The sequence below is a fragment of the Elephantulus edwardii genome, unplaced genomic scaffold, assembly GCF_000299155.1.
Source record: "Elephantulus edwardii isolate Elephantulus edwardi_28Jun2011 unplaced genomic scaffold, EleEdw1.0 scaffold00284, whole genome shotgun sequence".
Lineage (NCBI taxonomy): Eukaryota > Metazoa > Chordata > Mammalia > Macroscelidea > Macroscelididae > Elephantulus > Elephantulus edwardii.
The window spans coordinates 3232077-3249482 of NW_006400034.1; the positions used below are offsets into that span (position 1 = coordinate 3232077).

The window sequence follows — 17406 nt, forward strand, 5'->3', positions numbered from 1 at the left end:
TTCATCTCTTTATTTTCACGGCAAATGAACTCTGAAAACAGAGTATCGAGGAAAAAAGGTGCCAATAATCTCATCATCCAAAAATTACCAGTTTTAATCATTCGTTTTATAAACTCAAGACATTTTTAAGAGTGAAATAATACCACACAATCTGCTTTTTGTCTGAGAAATAAATACACCAAGCATTTCTCTGTGAACATTTCCCAAAGAAGACAGAGCCATAGGACCAACACTAGGCCTCTCTTCCTTTGGGCAATAGTATCTGCTCTTCCTTTATGAAAATGGTGCACCAAACTCCAAAACCAACTACTTTCTACAATGAGAGAAAAGCAGTAGGAAAGGAATAATGCACACTGCGGGCAGCGGGCTGATAATGACCTAATCTTCAGGAGGAATTCTACAGAGTAACGTTTAACAGGCAGAACATCAGGCAGCCTAAAGTAACATTTCCTACACTGGGAGGCTGGGAGGGCCCCTGGGAAGGCGGGTGTGTGCCTCTGTGGCTACAAGACACATCAGCACTGCCTCCAACTAGAATTAGCACAGCCCGGTGCTGCGACTACTTTCACATCCTTCTTTCCTCACGAACCACTGTTTCCTACGAGCACCAAGCTTTTTTACAATGGCCATTTTATTACTCAGAAGTCTCAAAGGAAAACAAATGAACCTGAACACGGATAAAGTGAAAGAATAAGGAGTTAACTGAGAGCAAAGCACCCAAGAAAGACAACCTGGACATTAGCAGAAGGAGGCAGGTGGAACCACTGGGAGGCAGGAGGGACAAAGGCAAGCGGTGGGATGACAGCAGCTCAGTGGCAGCAGGCATCCAGCGAAGCTAATACCCTGGGGGCCCGTCCAATGGAAACTGGAGCCACACAGCTGTTGCCAGAACCCTGTCTGTGGGGAAATAAAGAGGAGAAATACCTGGGGGATTCGCTCTATCTCCCAGCTCTATTCTGCTACCAGGGCCTCACACTGGCAGGGCCCAGCCAGACACCTGCAGCCACAGAGGCCTGAGGACTCACCCCAATCTTGAGGGATCAGCTTCCCTGTGACCCTGCACAGACAGGTGAGGTTAAGGAGGGGAATGCAGGTAAACAGACACAGGACTCACACATTCCTGGTCACAATGTCAACAAGGAACAAGTGGTAGAGAAGACAGAGAAGTCACTTGGATTGAAGCTGTTTCTAAGCAGGAAAGAAGTCAACTGAAGAGGCTTTGAAGATCTGCCTTTCAGCCTGGTCTAACTTCCCTGAGGGGCCTCCTACTGCTCCGCACAAGCAGGGCATCTTCTCAGCCTCCAGTGAACCGGTTACTGGATGTTTCTCCAGTGTGCTAGCGAATGGTCTTAGCTTGTTTACAGCATCAAATTTTTCTTCATGAAAACCCCATATATTTGTAATTTATATAGAAGCCTATTTGTTCTCTAAGACCCAGTTCATTCATGAATGAATTAAACACTGACTGAATGACATATTCAAAGCTAAGCATGGGCTTATTATGCATCAAGGACATAAAAGCCCAGTGAGACCCAGTCCCCACCCAATGGAGAAGTAACCACAGATGGACCATAAGCCCCAAGACGCAGAGAAACGACTTCCCACATTTTAGTGTACCAAGTGCCACACAGTGAGCAGAGCCTGCTAGTCACTGGCTATTATCCTAGCTCCCTTACGTTTTTACTAAACCAAACCTGTTACCTCTCAACTCGTAACAACCCGTAGGAGAGAGGAGAACTTCTGCGCATGACTTCCAAGGTTACAGCCTTCAGGGAAGCAGACTGCCTCACTGGTCTCACAAGGTGTCTGCTGAGTTCAAACCACTGACCAGTCAGCAGTCAAGCACTTAACCATAGTGTCCCCGGGTTCCCCAGCTTTATAGAACCATCCTCAAAAACATTAAGTTCCAAGTAAAGGATTTTAAGCTAGAGACTGACATGATTTTGCAATTAAAAAAAAAAAAACAACAAAAAAACAAAACCAACAACAAAAGCGCTCTGGTATAAGAATCTACACTGTAATTCCAGAGGTACGCAGTTTGAATCCACCAGATGCTCTGCTGGAGAAGGAGGGCAATCTCCTCCTGTACCAGTTAGACCAGATTTGACGGTACACACACACAAAACAATAATAAAAATTAAAAACAAAACAAAACACCCCAACTGCTCTGGCAACAGTGTGGCTGACCCAAGGCAGGCAGGCTGGCCTGGAAGCAGGGCGGTCAACCCAGATACCACCTGCACCACGGAGAGGGTCCTCCTCCTCCTGGTAGTAACAAACTGTGCTTATGTCTGTGTCCCTCCACCTTTACATGTATTCTATTTCTCATAACTCTGTAAAAGAAAACGGCATTTCCTGGCTTTTCCTTGAACTGTAGGAACTAGGCTTTGTTCATCTTTGCACGCTTGCAGCACACGATGAGCAATCTGCTCATAAATCACTGTTACTGCACAAATGCAGCTGATTCTTGGTAATCTGGGGACACATCAGATGCATAAGCAAAATAAACACGGTTACTCTGAAGGGAGAGTTGAAGACTGTGATGGTAACAAAGAGCACACTCCAAAGTGCCACACAACGGGGTAGGCCTGTCACCCAGCACTCTTCCCACCGGGACCTGAGAGGACTTCCGGCCACCAGCCCAGGGAGGGTGCAAGAACCTCACCGGCATGGGGATCTTGGAGAGCTCTTTTCCAATGCAGTTCTTCATGATACTCCATAAGTTGAGGCTATAGTTGGGCTTGTAAGGTATTCTAGTTCTCTTTTCCTTCTTGGTTTCCTCCAGCTGCTGATGTTTGTACTGAGGACAAAAGCAAAGCCATTCAATCACCCATAACGCACAGAGAACACGGGATTTTTCTCACCCTTCTCTTCCCCTGTGCCCAAACCAGAATCTTCTGTCCTCACTCTTTACAAATCGATGCTGTGGAACCACATGCACCAAGGCCCTCAGCCCCGGGAAGTCCGCAGGAGAGCCACCTACCTGCTCATCAAGACTGATGTCACTGCTGGCCCCACTGAGGTTGCTGCCGGTACGTCTGTACAGATGGGAGATGGAGGAGAATCACAGCAGAGATGAGACTAGAGATTCTGTGCCAGCCATCTCTTTACAAAGCAGAATGCCCAGCATACACTGCTAAGTAAAGCTCTATTAATGGACGACTGTGAACTTTGAAATCGATGCTCTGAAACTTCCACTGAAGGACTCTGACTATGAAGTTGGAGAACTCGCTCATGTAAAAACACTGACAGTTATGCATTTGCTCAAGGAAGAGTGCCCACATCATCTCAGTTGACACTGACAGCAGTGCCACGCCCACTTAAATGTTAGTGGTAAAGAACTGTGCTGCCACCACAGAGGTATGCGGTTCAAATCCACCAGCTGCTCAATGGGAGAAAGATGGCCAATCTCCTGCTGCGTGGTTTACTACCTTGGAAACCCGCCACAGGGTCAGCTATGGGTTGGTTCTGGCATACAACAGTCTTCAAACAGGCATTATGTTTACTTTCTTCAGGAGTCACGGATAACTTACTTGTGGCCCAAATTTTCAGGCATAGTGATGATTTCAGGAGCATCAAAAAATTCATTCTCATCGTCCTCATCACTCACGTCGCCTTTGCCGGAGCAGCACTGATCTACAAGAAGAGAAGCCTCGTTCATGCACTCTGGCTCTGATTTCCAGAACCCTGGCAGAGCCTGGCCTCTAAAACACTAACGATAAACAGAGTAAGAAATGGGAGAAAGCATAAAGCTGGGAGAAACAAACTGCTCCGGGTCCATGTTCTAGAAGTCACTGATCCTACGGAATCTGGACAGCAAGTGCAGAGAACCCCTCAGCTCCCTACCTGGCCACCTCAGAACCGAGCACCTCACCTTTGCCAGACCCTGCGCTGCCTGGTGTGTTTGCCGGCAGCACAGTGGCTCCTCGGAAGGCCCTCTCCAGGTGGTTGTGCTGCTTGGCCAGCTGCTCCAGGGTCTCTTCCAGGCGGATGCGCTGGTCTCTCTCATACTGCAGGGACTTCTGCCATTTCTTACTGTGAGTCTGGGCTAGCATGAGGAAGTCTCTGCAGGCCTGTTCAGGGAAAGCACAGACAGTGTCACCTCAACTCAGCTTGTCAAGAAGTCTCCCTCGGGCCACTGTCAGTGAGTTAAGTAATCTTCTTCTGGGAACTTTCACTGGAAAATTACAATGAAAGACTTTGCCTTTAATTCCCTAGTACCAGTGAGCACCAACACAGTGCTACAAGCAAGGTCAAACCCTGCAAAGGCACAGGCTTGTCATGGTTCTATTTTCCTGGTCATAAGAACCAAGCAAATGCCAAACGAGCAGTAAACCTAGACAAAGTATTTGCGGAAACAACACAAAGGGCAACTGTCTGAACACCACCAAGACTGACATCTTCCAACAGAGAGTAAAGGGAGAAGACCTGGGGTGACAGCTTCCAATCAAGTCTGGACTAAACTGTAGTCTAGGCTAACGTTGTGACTAATAGAAAGTCCCGACTAAAACTAACCTGTGAAATTCAACACACGCAGAACAGAGGCTCCACCAAATATGAAGGAAAATAACTGACCCCAAAATTCAGACACCTATGTGAAGAGCCAAAGAAGGGATCTCCAGGATCAAAAGAAATTTGATCCTTATCAGTCCTGCTAATGGCTGCCTCCAAGCACTAGGACCAAATCCTACACACTGGTTATCAGGGTAAAAGGTCCTACTCAGTAGGGCCCAAACCCACTTACCTCCCTCTACACCACAGAGCCCCAAGGAGCCACTCACCGCATCTGGACAGCCAGCCTTCTTTCAGACCTGCTTTAGCACATGCTATTCCCTCTGCTTAAATGCCCTGCCTTTCTCCACCTGGCCAAACTCATGAGCAACCAACCAGTCCCTTTTCTACATTTCCGTAATACTGAACACCATCCGAGGCAGTGTTGTGGCAGATCCACAGCCCTGTGAGGATGAGGGAGCTCTGGTGGAAGGGTCTGTAACCCAAAGACACCGTCTCTGGCTGTCTGAATCCACCAGGGGCTCCTGTGGGAAAGATGGACAATCTCCTCCCATGCCTTTTACAGTCCTTGAAAACCCACTGCAGGGTCAGCAAAGAAGTGGTTTCAATTCAATAGCAATAAGGTAGTTTCCCCCTGCGTTTATAAAGAGACTACTAAATCACCACCATTTACAGATCAAATCTGAGGACAGAGAGAATGTAGGTTTCCCTGGTTATAGAGTTGAGCTCCAGGGCCCAAGCCCTACTGCTGTTCTTCACCAAGAAGATTCTCACTGCTCCTCCAGAATGTATTTCCCTTCTGTACGCCTCCTGGGCCAGGTTAAAAGCTTCAGTGTGCTACCGCAGCAATCCACGTTCATGCCTTCATGGCTCTTACCACACCCTGCAACAATGGTTTACCTCTGGCCGCCCTACATTAGAGAGATCGTCCACGAAGACACAGACCCTGTCCATATTTACCTTATACCCCCCGCACAGTCCCTACAACATGAAACCAGACCAAATTCCCTGCCACCAAGTCACTTCCGACTAACAGTGACCCTGTAAGACAGAGGAGAGCTGCCTCACTGGGCTTTCAAGGTTACAAAATGTTATGGGAGGAGAGCAGCTGGTGAGTGCAACTGCTGACCTGTCATTTGCTGCTGGACACCCGCACCAGCAGGGTTCTTTACATAACCACCACCACCACGACAATCCAGCACCATCAAGTCAGTTCTTATTCATGGCCCCCCACCCCCCCAACCCTTCAATGGTTTCTTTCCGCTGCCCCCCACTCCCCTGAGAGGGAGCTCTGGCGGCCTAGTGGTAAAAGCTGCAATGCAATCCTGAGGGCATGTGGTTCAAATCCACGAGTTGCTCCATGGGAGAAAGATGCCCAGTCTCCTATTGCGATTAAAACTGCCTCTGAAAACCCGCCAGAGGTCAGCTACAGTTCCGACTCAAAGGTATACAACAACGACGCTGGTTTCTGAGGCTGCTAATCTTTACAGGAATAGACTGCCCATCTTTCTCTAACTGGAGAAGCTCAAGGATTAGAAATAATAGCCTTTTGGTTTCAAGATCAACACATGCATTACACCAAGGCTTCTTAACTAGGGCACAGAGGATGTTGGATGCATGTTCAATGAATTAGTGAGTGGATATCTATAGTGTCAAATTTACCTCCTAGGTTAGATTACTTTAGGAGTAAGAAAAGCTGTATCCTAATCAATGGGGGAACTGAGTGAAACACCATCTTCATCTGACTTAACTCTTTCCTGTCACTGGCCAGCACATGTTTTCAATTGGATTGTCTTTTTGTTTTTCAGGTATTTAATTTTTCCATAAATTTTAGATATTAGTCCACACGTTGCTGCTAAAACATACTCTCCCTGTCTGCGAGTTCTCTTTTCACTCCTTTGGAGAAGGCTTTTGACGCCACTAAGTCATCTAACGAACAAGTCCTAGTCATCTTATTTGTCTTCTGTTTGGGGTTATAAGTGATGGCTCATGGATTATGCCGTAAGTTAGAGCTCCTAAGTTTGCCCCTATTTTTCCTTTAATCTTTATAGATTTAGGTTTTAGATTAAGGTCTTTCATCCCTCTTAAGTCAGCTTTGGTATATTTTGGTAGATAATTTTTCTACAAATGGATATTAAGTTTTGCCAGCACCGTTTTTTTAGAGAGACCTTCTCTTCTCCCGTTTAATGGACTTTGCCGAAGATCAGCTGTCTTGTGGCAGGGGGTTTACTCTGGGTTCTGAATTCTGTTCCACGGGTCTTTGCCTGTCACTGAACCTTTTTGACTATGGTGGCATACAGGAGGTTTAGAGATGGGAAAGATGGGACCTTTGACTTTGTTGTTATTTAATATTGCTTTACACATCTCAAGTCTCTTTCCTTTCCGTATAAAATTGGTGATTAGTTTATCCAGCTGTTGCTCATCTTTAACATGCAAATAACACTTGAAGGTTGTACCATCATTACCTTAAAAGCAACAACACTGGCATAAAAATGCTCTTAAAAAAAAAAAGTAAAAAAAAATGCTCTTCCAGCAATAACCACCTATTAAAGGCGCAGTGCAGGCAGCACACCAGAGGTATTGAGAATGAGAAAACAAGACCTAACCTTGACTTCACAGGAATCACACTCCTTTTAACACACATTTGACACATTAAAACTTGGGAAGAAGTGCCCCAAGAACAAAGATGGCTATTCTTTTCAAAAGGTGTTTTATTTAGCAAATCTTTAAACCAGAATGAGGGCGAAGGGGAGGGGGAAGTTGTCAGTGGATCAGTGGAGTGTGTATTCAACTGACATGGTAAGAGGTAACGTGAATACAGGCAGTAGTTGCTTCTTAGGTTGTTCAAGCTAAGAAGTAATATGTAAGGTATACATATTTGCTACTACTGGCCTGTGTGACTGATGAAATTTCACAAAAGGGCCGGAAGAAAAACAGACACGCCATCACCCAGCAGCACCACAGCATGGAGAAAGCGTAATGAACTCAAGAGAGAGGCATCACTGCCCATCTGCTGCATTCTCCTGGGGGTATTTCACCTTCCTGCAATTCCTTCCCATTAGAAGTGGGAAAGAGAATTTATCTTCTTTCTGCCTTGTGTAAAGTGTCAAATCACAGAAAACGATACGAAAATAAAGGCTGTCACAACCTTTTATCAAGGAACAAAGGGGTTAAGTGAGTCTAGATTTTCCCATGGTCACAAGTTCTCTGAATGAAGCACGTGAATTAAGTTAGTTTTAAGCAGAAGTCTTAATATCACTCCTTAAACAAGGGAAAAGCTGGCCCTAGCAAGGTAATTTCATCCCATTTAATTAAACATAAAAAACCCTCAACAAGCTGCATAAACCCTTTCTCACAGAACACTCTTCTCATTTCCCTCATGAAATTCCTTCTAGTGTTTTTATGTGGAAGCTTAGTTCAAATAACCTGCCAGGTGAGAATCAGTCACTGGAAGAGAAAAAGCAGCATGTTTAAGCCATGTATTCATTTCCTCCTTATCATTTACTGTCTGAACTACATCAATATTGCCAGTAGTGCTCTGTGTTGGCCTGAAGCCTTTCACCCAAGCAGCTCAAGTGTTCTGCAAGTCAACAGCCGCCGCCCAATGTAGGAGTTTTAAGGAGGTGGGAGCTCTGGCTCCTTAAAACCAAGGGACTAAACATGGGATTAAGTAGTATTAAATTTACCCCCAACTTTCACACAGGAGGCATCAACACACTGGCAGAATGTATTCTGATACATTAACACTCCAACTTAAAGCTCAGAGAACATGAGTGAAAGAACTGATGAAGAGCTTCAGACCTAACAGATAAAGTGAGATTAAAAAATAAAATCTATACTACCCAGAGAAGTCAAGGGTGTCAATGCCATGGCCATCAGATGGCCTGCTGGTCACAGAGAAGGGGCTGGAACTCATGCTTCAGCTGGAGCAACGGCGTGCTACCTCCATGGCCTGCGCTGAGCATGAGGCATTTCATCTGTGCAGATTGTTCTAGTTCACTGGACAATGTAAATGAAAGCCTCTGAGCAGCAAGGCAGGGCCTCACATTCTCTGCTTCACCTGATTTACCATTTTTGGGCATTTGGGGAGAGTCTGACCGCAAACTGGAAAAGAACCAGGAAGCACTACAGGCACCCTCTGCACGTACGTTAATCATGGCATTGGATGTTATCCTGAAGAGTGTAGCCCGCTCGTTGACCTGCTTGATTTTCTCGTTGCTCTCAGCAGGCAGTTTCAGGGACTCCAGCTCACTGAGGGAGCGCTGCAGGGCTGTTCCATGTTTGGCTATCAAGTCATTGCACGTGCTCAGGTCCTCCACTTTGCTGGAGAGGGTCCGGAGGGTATTCTGCAGCTCTGTCTTGTCTGTCTGTGAGACGGACTCTTCATCTCCTGATTCATCTGCAGGTGTGAAAAGGCAAGGAAGCAAGACTGAGCATCAGAGCCCTGACAACTGTGTCGACTGCCAAACCGGACACTCCTCACACTGGGCATTCTGAATGGGCGGCTTGCACAGGGTGGTACAGAGGCCACTTAGAAACACCTCTGGGGCTCCTAAAGATGCAGTTTCTGGGCCTGAATCCCAGAGATTCTGATTCAACAGGTGTGAGGGAAGGCCTCAAATCCTCACCTTTCACAAGCCTCCCAGGTAATTCAGAAGCACATTAATATGCAATAACCCCTGACCTGGAGGAGGGGCTGGAGATGGAAAGGCTCCTGGGAATCAGTTATTGCATCTCTCACCTCTAGCTTGCCAGTTTCAATTCAGCCCAAGAAAGGAGCTGATGCGAATCTATATTGTCTACTGGGCCCTCTAGGAAAGTAGAAAATCTCCACCTCGTTCTACCACCGTGTGGCCCCAAAACATCCTTTATAAAGGAAAGCGAAGGAATTTCCTAATGAACTCATTTGACACTGAAGTCACCCAGAAAACAATACAAGGTCTTAGGGTGATAAAGCCCCAACAAGAAGTCAAGTAACACAGCTACGCTGTGCCTCTCGCTAACAATCTGTACTTAACACTCTGTAACTGCAAAGGCTTTTCTAGCGGCGCCACTTCCTCGAAGAAAGCTAACAGCACTAAAAAAGAAGTAATGAACAGACAGGCCCTGTTTGCTAGACAGAGAAGTGGGACACAGTCAAAATACAACCTGTTACAAATAATTTACACAGAAGTGAATTTTCTTTCATCTCTTAATAAATAGACATGGCAGGGATAATGAACACAAACAGTAGATCAAAACTCAGTAAGTTACTATCTTATTAAGAAGAACAGTATGACTGAACTCTTAACTTCCCAGGAGACTAGCCAACCATTTCTCTTGAAGAAGCTAATGTAACAAATGAAAGATTTTACATAGAAAGTTTAACAAGGACTTTGGCAGAATACCAAAACGGCTAAGGCCAGCAAGTAAGTACTGGGCAGCTAATGTTTAGTGGTTCAAATCTAACAGCCACAGCATAGAAGAAAAGCCCTAGTGACCATATGACAGCCTAGGAAACCTTTAGGGCAGTTTTAGCCTGTCCTATCAGTTCACTATGAGTCAGAATTTCTTGGAATGCACACACCACCACTACCAAGGAGCACATTTACCTTACACTGTTAGGTTATCAAATGAAACAAAGAAACTACTGAATTAATAAAAAACTATTTCTCAACTTCAAAACAGTCAATTGACACTACAAGCAAAATCATGCCTGTTAACCCTGTAGCACAAGACTCAACCCATCTTGGCAGCCCAGACTTTCCAATCAGGTAACGCTTGGTTATAAGGGAACGTCCAGGCACCGCCTGGCTTCTATTAGGTAGAGACCAGTCATGCAAACACCATCTCGCCATACAACACAACAGTGACAACCAAAAATGCCTCCAGACACTGTTCCCTGGGTCCACCTCCACTAGAAAGTCACCTCTAGGAGAAATACTGTATGATGGGTAAAAGCTTGAGAAATCTAGGACATAAGTGATCCTCAAACAACATAATAAAACAAACAGTCCGCACATAAGAGGGGCACACAGAAAGTTCCCTCAGCATGCCGTACTTCAGTTCCTACCTGATTCTGCCAGCATCTTCACGGCTTTGGCCTTGGCCAGTTCCAAGGCTGTCACCCAGCGCTGCCGCTCCACTTCTGAGCTGGCCTTCAGGTGGTAGGTCTGCGCGCCCCCGTTGGAAATGATGAAGTTGCAGGAGTCCTCCACGGTGATGTTGGCTGTGGCAAGGTTGATGGTACCACGGCAGGTGTGCCTCATCTCTGCCTTTGACCTGCAACAGCAGCACAAAGACAGGTCAACTCAAAGGCTGACAGGAGTTTAACCTTTCATCACATTCCATTTCTTTTCTTAACTCTTAGCCCTTTGGAAATACTGCAGCCTTTGGAACCAACAGGTTCCTGTGCTATTTTCCTCAACTGGCTCTGTAAAATTCAAGGAAAGACTGGTAGGCATATCCTTTCCTACTTGTTTTGCATTTTGTTGCCCCAAGGCTCCTCTCACCCTTTTACAAATAGGCTTTATAGAGGCCGTACACCCATTTTAAATAGGCAGCGATTCAGGCAAAAGTAAAGCCACTCTGGAGTTATTACCACAACAATGTAGGGCAATTCCACCACCCTGAAAACGGTTCCCCCATGTTTCCTGGCAGATGGGAATTACTTTTTCACTTGAAAAAAAACTTGAAGTTATATTACAAAGTAATAATTTACAAATTCCAAAATTTTCTTTTCCATAAGGACAATTCTTCTTAACATATATTGAACCATTCTTTCACTGTAACTGACCCTAGATGAGAACTGTCGCACACACTTGGAATTATTTTGTTTATGCGTACAACATACTGCCTATGGTCATGATGGTCATGAAGCAGGACTAAGCAGATGTATTCCTGAGGTAGTAAACATGGAATTTTGAAAGAAACACAGGCTTTATCATCTTTCTGGACTATGTTCTTGCCTGAGGTCCACTCACTACCATCGGTGGGAACTCCTAAGCCATCTATTAATAGACAGCTGCAATTCAGCAGGTCCCTTCTCAGAGGACTAGGTGTCAAAATGTTCTTGATCTCTACTGATTGACAGTTCTATTAATAAATTGACTTCTGAACTTTACTGAACTCTTTGGTGGCAACAAGCTGTAAGTGGCTCAGGCTTCTGACACAATTTACTGTTGTCAGGGTCAATGTGAACCAATGACCCAACCACCTCCTGGTCATGCTTAGGGACTTGCATATCGAGACCAAACTTTTCCCAGCCCAACTTGGAACACGAAGAGGTCAAAGTCCTCTGCCAACCGCCACAGCACAAAGCAGAGCCATTTCCCTTTCACTGGAGCCAAGAGACCGAGTGCACCTGGCAGGTCCAGAAGGCCTGCATGCCAGACATGACACACACCCCTTGAGAGTCTGTTTACTGGGCTAGGGAGAGCAGATTTGTTGCTGTTTGACTTTCCACATGGCACTGGTCTTCTTCCACAAATGGACAAATGAATGACACAGCACAGCCCCGGGGGTCTCAACGGAGTGGGCCATTTTCCACCCTCGCACCTGCCACACTGTAACATGAGTCTTGGGGTGTTTTCTACTCTAATCTCCTTCCCGACCCCACAGCCCAGCTTCAGTTACCTTATGAATAATGCAGGCTGTATTAGACACACAGCCGGCGGGCCAGCCCTCTCTACCTTTCTCCTCCCAGTGTGGACCCCGACTCCCCACCACATTCCACCATGTAGACACTTTTCATGAATTATTTCCTGACAGCCTCCAACCTGGGTAATCTTCTTGAACTAAAGAAAGTTTCTCAGATCACAAAAAGTCTGCAGCAGTTTGAAAAACACTAAGGGAACCTGGGCGTAAGGCAGAGTTGGGCTCAGAGGTGGACACATGGTCATGAGCGTTTAGTGTGTGAGTTGGAGACACGAAGGTCTGGAGTGCAGGTTTTGCTGACACTGCAGCATGAGGTGGTTTTCTTAGTTATTGACACAGTGACGGCAACAAAGAGTGGTAGGTGCCTTGACAGCACCTGACAACATAACAGAAGTACCACAAGGAGATGGCTTTACAACGACAAATTTATTTGCTCACACTTTGGGAGGTCAGGGTCTGACCTGAGGGTGCCGGCTCGAGACTAAGGCCCTGGTGGGCTGTAGAGGAACGTCCTCGTTCGGCCGCACTTATCTAGGACTGCCAGAACAGAAACACCACAAGCAGAGAGTTTAACAAACAGAAATGTCTCAGTTTAAACTCAAGCGCCCTGCTGTCAGGACAGAAGTGACTGGGACCTGGCCCTCCGCTGGGTTTCTGCGGCTGTAAATCTCACAGGAGGAGACGGGAGCCACCACAGGATGCAAACCAGCTATAAGTTAGCAGAGCAACTCTACACAGGTCTCATACAGTAGGAAGCTAGAACTCTGAATTCGAGAGCTGGCTTGCTTTCTGGTGTCTTTTTGAGCTTCTTTTCCTGGGGAAACCCCTCAAAGCTTGGAGTCTCTCTTCCTCCATCTCTGCTTCTAATTTGCTTGTAACCTTTCATATGTCAAGAGATTGTCTAGATATACCCCATACTAAGCTTGCTTCATTAACATGTTCTTGTTATGTACCAAGTCAAACTGACACATGGCTGACACTACAGTGGGTTTGCAGAGGCTGTAAACTGCACAGGAGGAGATTGCCCATCTTTCTCCTACGGGGCAACAGGTAGATCTGAACGGAGAATTTTTGGGTTGGCAAGGCAATTCCTTACCACTAAGTCACCACCCTTTTACAAATGGGATTCTAATCACAAGACAGAAGTTATGATTCACAATGCATGTTGCAGGGGCAGAGGGAGAAGAGAAAATAATTCAATCCATATATGTCCTGGCTAGAAAATTGCTCCCTGAAAAAAGTCAGACAAAACAGTAATTCAATCTCTAGAAGCAGGCCAAGAAAATTAATGCTATGGCCTGTTATGAGAAGACTGTGGAATCTTTGTAAGATTTTAAGAAAAGGGGCATATCTGGATGCCTAAGAGTAGGACAGTTAAAAAGAAGGGAGTGACCTGTCAAGGACTATTAGGAAAGTTCACCTGGGGGTGGGTTTGGGAAAGACATGATTCACTGAAAAGACAGGCAGTATTCTGAAAGGCCATACATAAGAGACTGTAGGTTTTGAAGGATATAAAGTCATGAAGATGGCAATATGCCTACGGAATTCCAGGGGTGAGATGATAGACCAATAAAACCCCACCGAGAATAAACCACAATTTTCATTAGCAGGAAGTGCTGGAATGTGATTCGGAGGGTAACCCATGAACTTGGTAACTCAGGAGCCTGCTGTTTGGTTGCTTTGTGGGTGGTACCATCTCAGCTGGCAGGACAAGGCCAAATGGCATATTTCCCAACATGTGGCTCAGTGTGCTTTGGGAGTTTTATCTGTAGTCAGACAGGTACCACCTGCTTTCATGAGAGCGAAGTTAAAGTGGTTACAGGTACTTCAAGAGAAAAGCATATAAACATATAAAAAGATCAAGATCAATACTGATCATGAGAGGTACTGATCGATCAAGTGGCCTACATAAGAACCTCGATCAAGCAGAATGGACACACACACTCAGGTTCTCAACAGAACATAACTTTTGAGAATGGGGCACCAGTGCTAATATTAACATATGGGCCAAGTGAGGATATGAATCAAGTAAACATTGTAATGACGGTTAATCAATGATAACATGTAAGTACAGAGTCGTAAAAAAAGCTGGCCTTTGGAACAAATGAAAATTTCAGATTTGTGATTAGATTAATCCGAAAGACCTGAATGAGTAGTTAGAAAGGGTTATAATTAAATTATGAATACAAGATGCAACTGTTCACACTTAATGTTACATATACAATAAGAATCCATTGTGTTATCAATATCCAGCTTTGCCCTCCTTCGAAATGATGGAACAAATTCTACCCTACACAAATTCTTCATCATTGTCACCTTCATTTGTTATACATGCAGGTCTGAAACCACTGAAAAGGCTAAATGAGAACTGTTATGCACCTGTTCTAACTTATGGACAACTTTGACTGAACTTTCTTAAAGACAGTTAAAATGAATCTCACTCATAACTCGAGACTGCCAGTAATCACAGGCATTTTTTGGTCAGAAGCCTGATGCGTGGTCCCATTTCGAGACCTCTGACTCCCATCTCTAGTTCCCCCACCCCACCACACACAACATCCTGGAAAGCAGATGTGGTATGTTGCGTGTAAGTAAAGGGGTCATTCACCTCTAACTTTACTAGTGATAGAGATCCAGCTGAGCTACTTTTAACATCAGCATTTTAAGCCTCAAATTTCTAAATACATTTTCTTCAGAAAAAGATTTCTAAACACCTCTATTACATAATCTCCTGCACAAGGGAGACCTTCACACATTTTGAATAAAATGTACATGTCATCACAACCCATAAACTTATCTATTGGAAATAATTACCTTTCTATGTGGTTCATGCAACATTAACTTGAGTTTTAGGTTAGCGGGTACAAACAGAACTCGTTTCAGACCCCGACTCCACCAGGACCTTGGGAAAGTCACCAATGTGGTCTCTGTTTCCAAACATTAAGATGCAACTATTGCCTAACTCTAGGGTTGTTGCTGGGAGTCAAGGAAACACTATACAGGGTTCCTAGGTTGTGAACTGGAGCCGTTCTTAAGTGCACCTTAAGTCAAATTTGCAGGTTAAGTGAAACAGAAGCATACTGTTCTTAGATTTACTCTAGCTTAAGAAGGGGCCCTGAGCGAGCTCCGGTGGCCTAGTGGCAAGAAGCTGCACTGCAATCTGAGAGGTGACCGGTTCAAATCCACCAGATGCTTTGCTGGAGGAGGAACGATCTTCTCCTGTACCAGTCAAATCTGATTTGACGGTATGCGCGCGCAGACACACACACACACACACACACACACACACACACAGTAAAAATAAAATAAAATTAAAATTAAAAAAAAAAAGAAGAAGGGGCCCTGGTGATCTAGTGCATTTAGGTAATGGGTTGCTGGCATTAAAAGGTTGGCGGTTCGGAGCCTAGTAGAAAACAGTAATTAAGTAAACAATAAAGGAAACAAACAAACAAAAGGTTGGCATTTCAAACCTACCAGCCACCTCACCAAAGAAAGATGTGCAGTTGGGCTCATGGGTTTGCCCAAAGGTTCACAGCCTCAGAAACTCCATGCGAGGGCCACTCTGATTTGGACTCGACTGGATGGTAATCAACTTGGGTTGTGGTTAGAGCAAGAGTGGCCCAGGTGACACAGTGATTAAGCACCTGGTCACTAACGGAAAGACTGGCAGTGTGAAAACACCCGTCCCTCCACGGGAGACACATGTGGAAGGCAGCCTGCTTCTATACAGAGCACAAGAAAGAGAAAAGAAAGAGCAAGAGAAGCCCAAGTGGAAGCATTTGGTTGCCAACAGAAAGACTGTCCATTTGAACCCACCAGCCACTCCCCGGGAGACTGACGTGGCATGCAGCCCCCTTCTTTGCAGAACACAGCCTTGGAAATCCCGGGGCAGGTCTATTCTGCCCCATAATGTTGCTACCGTCAGATTCAACTCCCTGCCAGTGGGTTGGGTTAGGTTTGATTTTCGCGGAAGAAAAGGTTTGGACCCTTATCTACGATTTTAAAAGTACATGTGCAGCAGAGAGAAGGTGACTGTGGTGATGAGTCTGTTGCAAAGGGGGGGGGGTGTTCAGGGTCAAACTGACCAGGGGCAGTGGGTTGGGTCCCCCCCCCCCCAGAGTTGTATTATTCCAAAGTGAAGACAACTTTATTTTAGAGTAAAGGGGACAGGAAGAAGTGTCCCCAAATCAGGCATTCATAATTTGGGGGGGGGGGGGTGTCAACCATCAATGAGAAAACCCAAGCAGTCCAGCCCTGGGGGAAATGTTTATGTCCTGTCCCCAAGGGAAATGAACTTCTATCTATAGTAACATGAGTGGTCAAAAGGACCTTGCACTCTACCAACGGGCTCCACTGTGAATCATCACAAACATTCCAAGTAAACCCAGTGCAGGAGAAACGACCACGCCAAAAAGACACGGATGTTTTCACGACCCTAGAGCGTCAACCTCCAGAAGGGATCTCAGAAAGGCTTCCCCAGAAGAGCGCCTTAACAGTGCCAGTGAGGCGAGGCGATGCAAGCAGGGAAAGAAGAGAACAGGGGCGTGCACGCTGGCATTCGAGGCGCTCCGAAAGGCAGGAAGGCAGGCAAGTCTTGGCGAGAAAGGCAAGACGGGAAGCGAATGGAGAAGCCACGCTGCTGCTGGGTCCGTGGGCCTGAACTGCGGAGGAGGGTGCAAAGGTGGGTACATCGAGGGCTCCCAATCAACCTTGTGTTGGGGATCCTGGGCGCGACACCTACAGACTCGGGACTCTGGCTGCAAGTTCCCGGCCAGCAGCGCCCGAGTTGAGCTTGTGTGTGTGTGTGTGTGTGTGTGTGTGTGTGTGTGCCCGAGTTGAGCTCGTGTGTGTGTGTCTGTGTGTGTGTGCGCGCCCAGACAGTGCCTTCCGTGCAGCACGAACAAGTGTCCCCTGTGTGCTGGGAGTGACACAATGGAAGAGGAGATGCGATCCAGACCCGAGAGAGGCCAGGGGCCCCAGGCAAGGCAGGGCAGCCCAGGCGGAGCGGCGCGCGCCGGGGCTCTGCAGGCTGGTGGGCTGTCAACGCGCACAAGTGATGCGAGCGGGCCCGGGGCGACCTTGGCCGCGGGGCTGGGGCTGCCGGGTGCGGAGCGGCGCCCCGGAAGCAGTTACCTGTAGTAGCTCAGGAGCCCGTTGCTGAGCACGAACCACCGCCGCTGGTAGCCTTTGATATAATTGGTCCATTTGAAGAGCCAGCCTTCGCGAGCGGAGCCGGAGGAGCCTCCAGTGCCCGAGCCA

General features: G+C 46.3%; 1 protein-coding gene across 1 annotated transcript in view; it reads right to left on the reverse strand.

The window, feature by feature from the left end:
• The window catches only part of OSBP (oxysterol binding protein), a 28086-nt gene that overhangs the window by 10376 nt on the left and 304 nt on the right, over nt 1–17406 (reverse strand). Inside the window, exons 2-8 of the mRNA XM_006900486.1 lie at nt 17281–17404; nt 10565–10773; nt 8661–8911; nt 3875–4073; nt 3534–3636; nt 2984–3038; nt 2666–2800 (exon numbers count right to left, since the gene is read on the reverse strand). Of these exons, the coding sequence (XP_006900548.1) occupies nt 2666–2800; nt 2984–3038; nt 3534–3636; nt 3875–4073; nt 8661–8911; nt 10565–10773; nt 17281–17404 (1076 nt within the window). The remainder of the gene's footprint in view (nt 1–2665; nt 2801–2983; nt 3039–3533; nt 3637–3874; nt 4074–8660; nt 8912–10564; nt 10774–17280; nt 17405–17406) is intronic.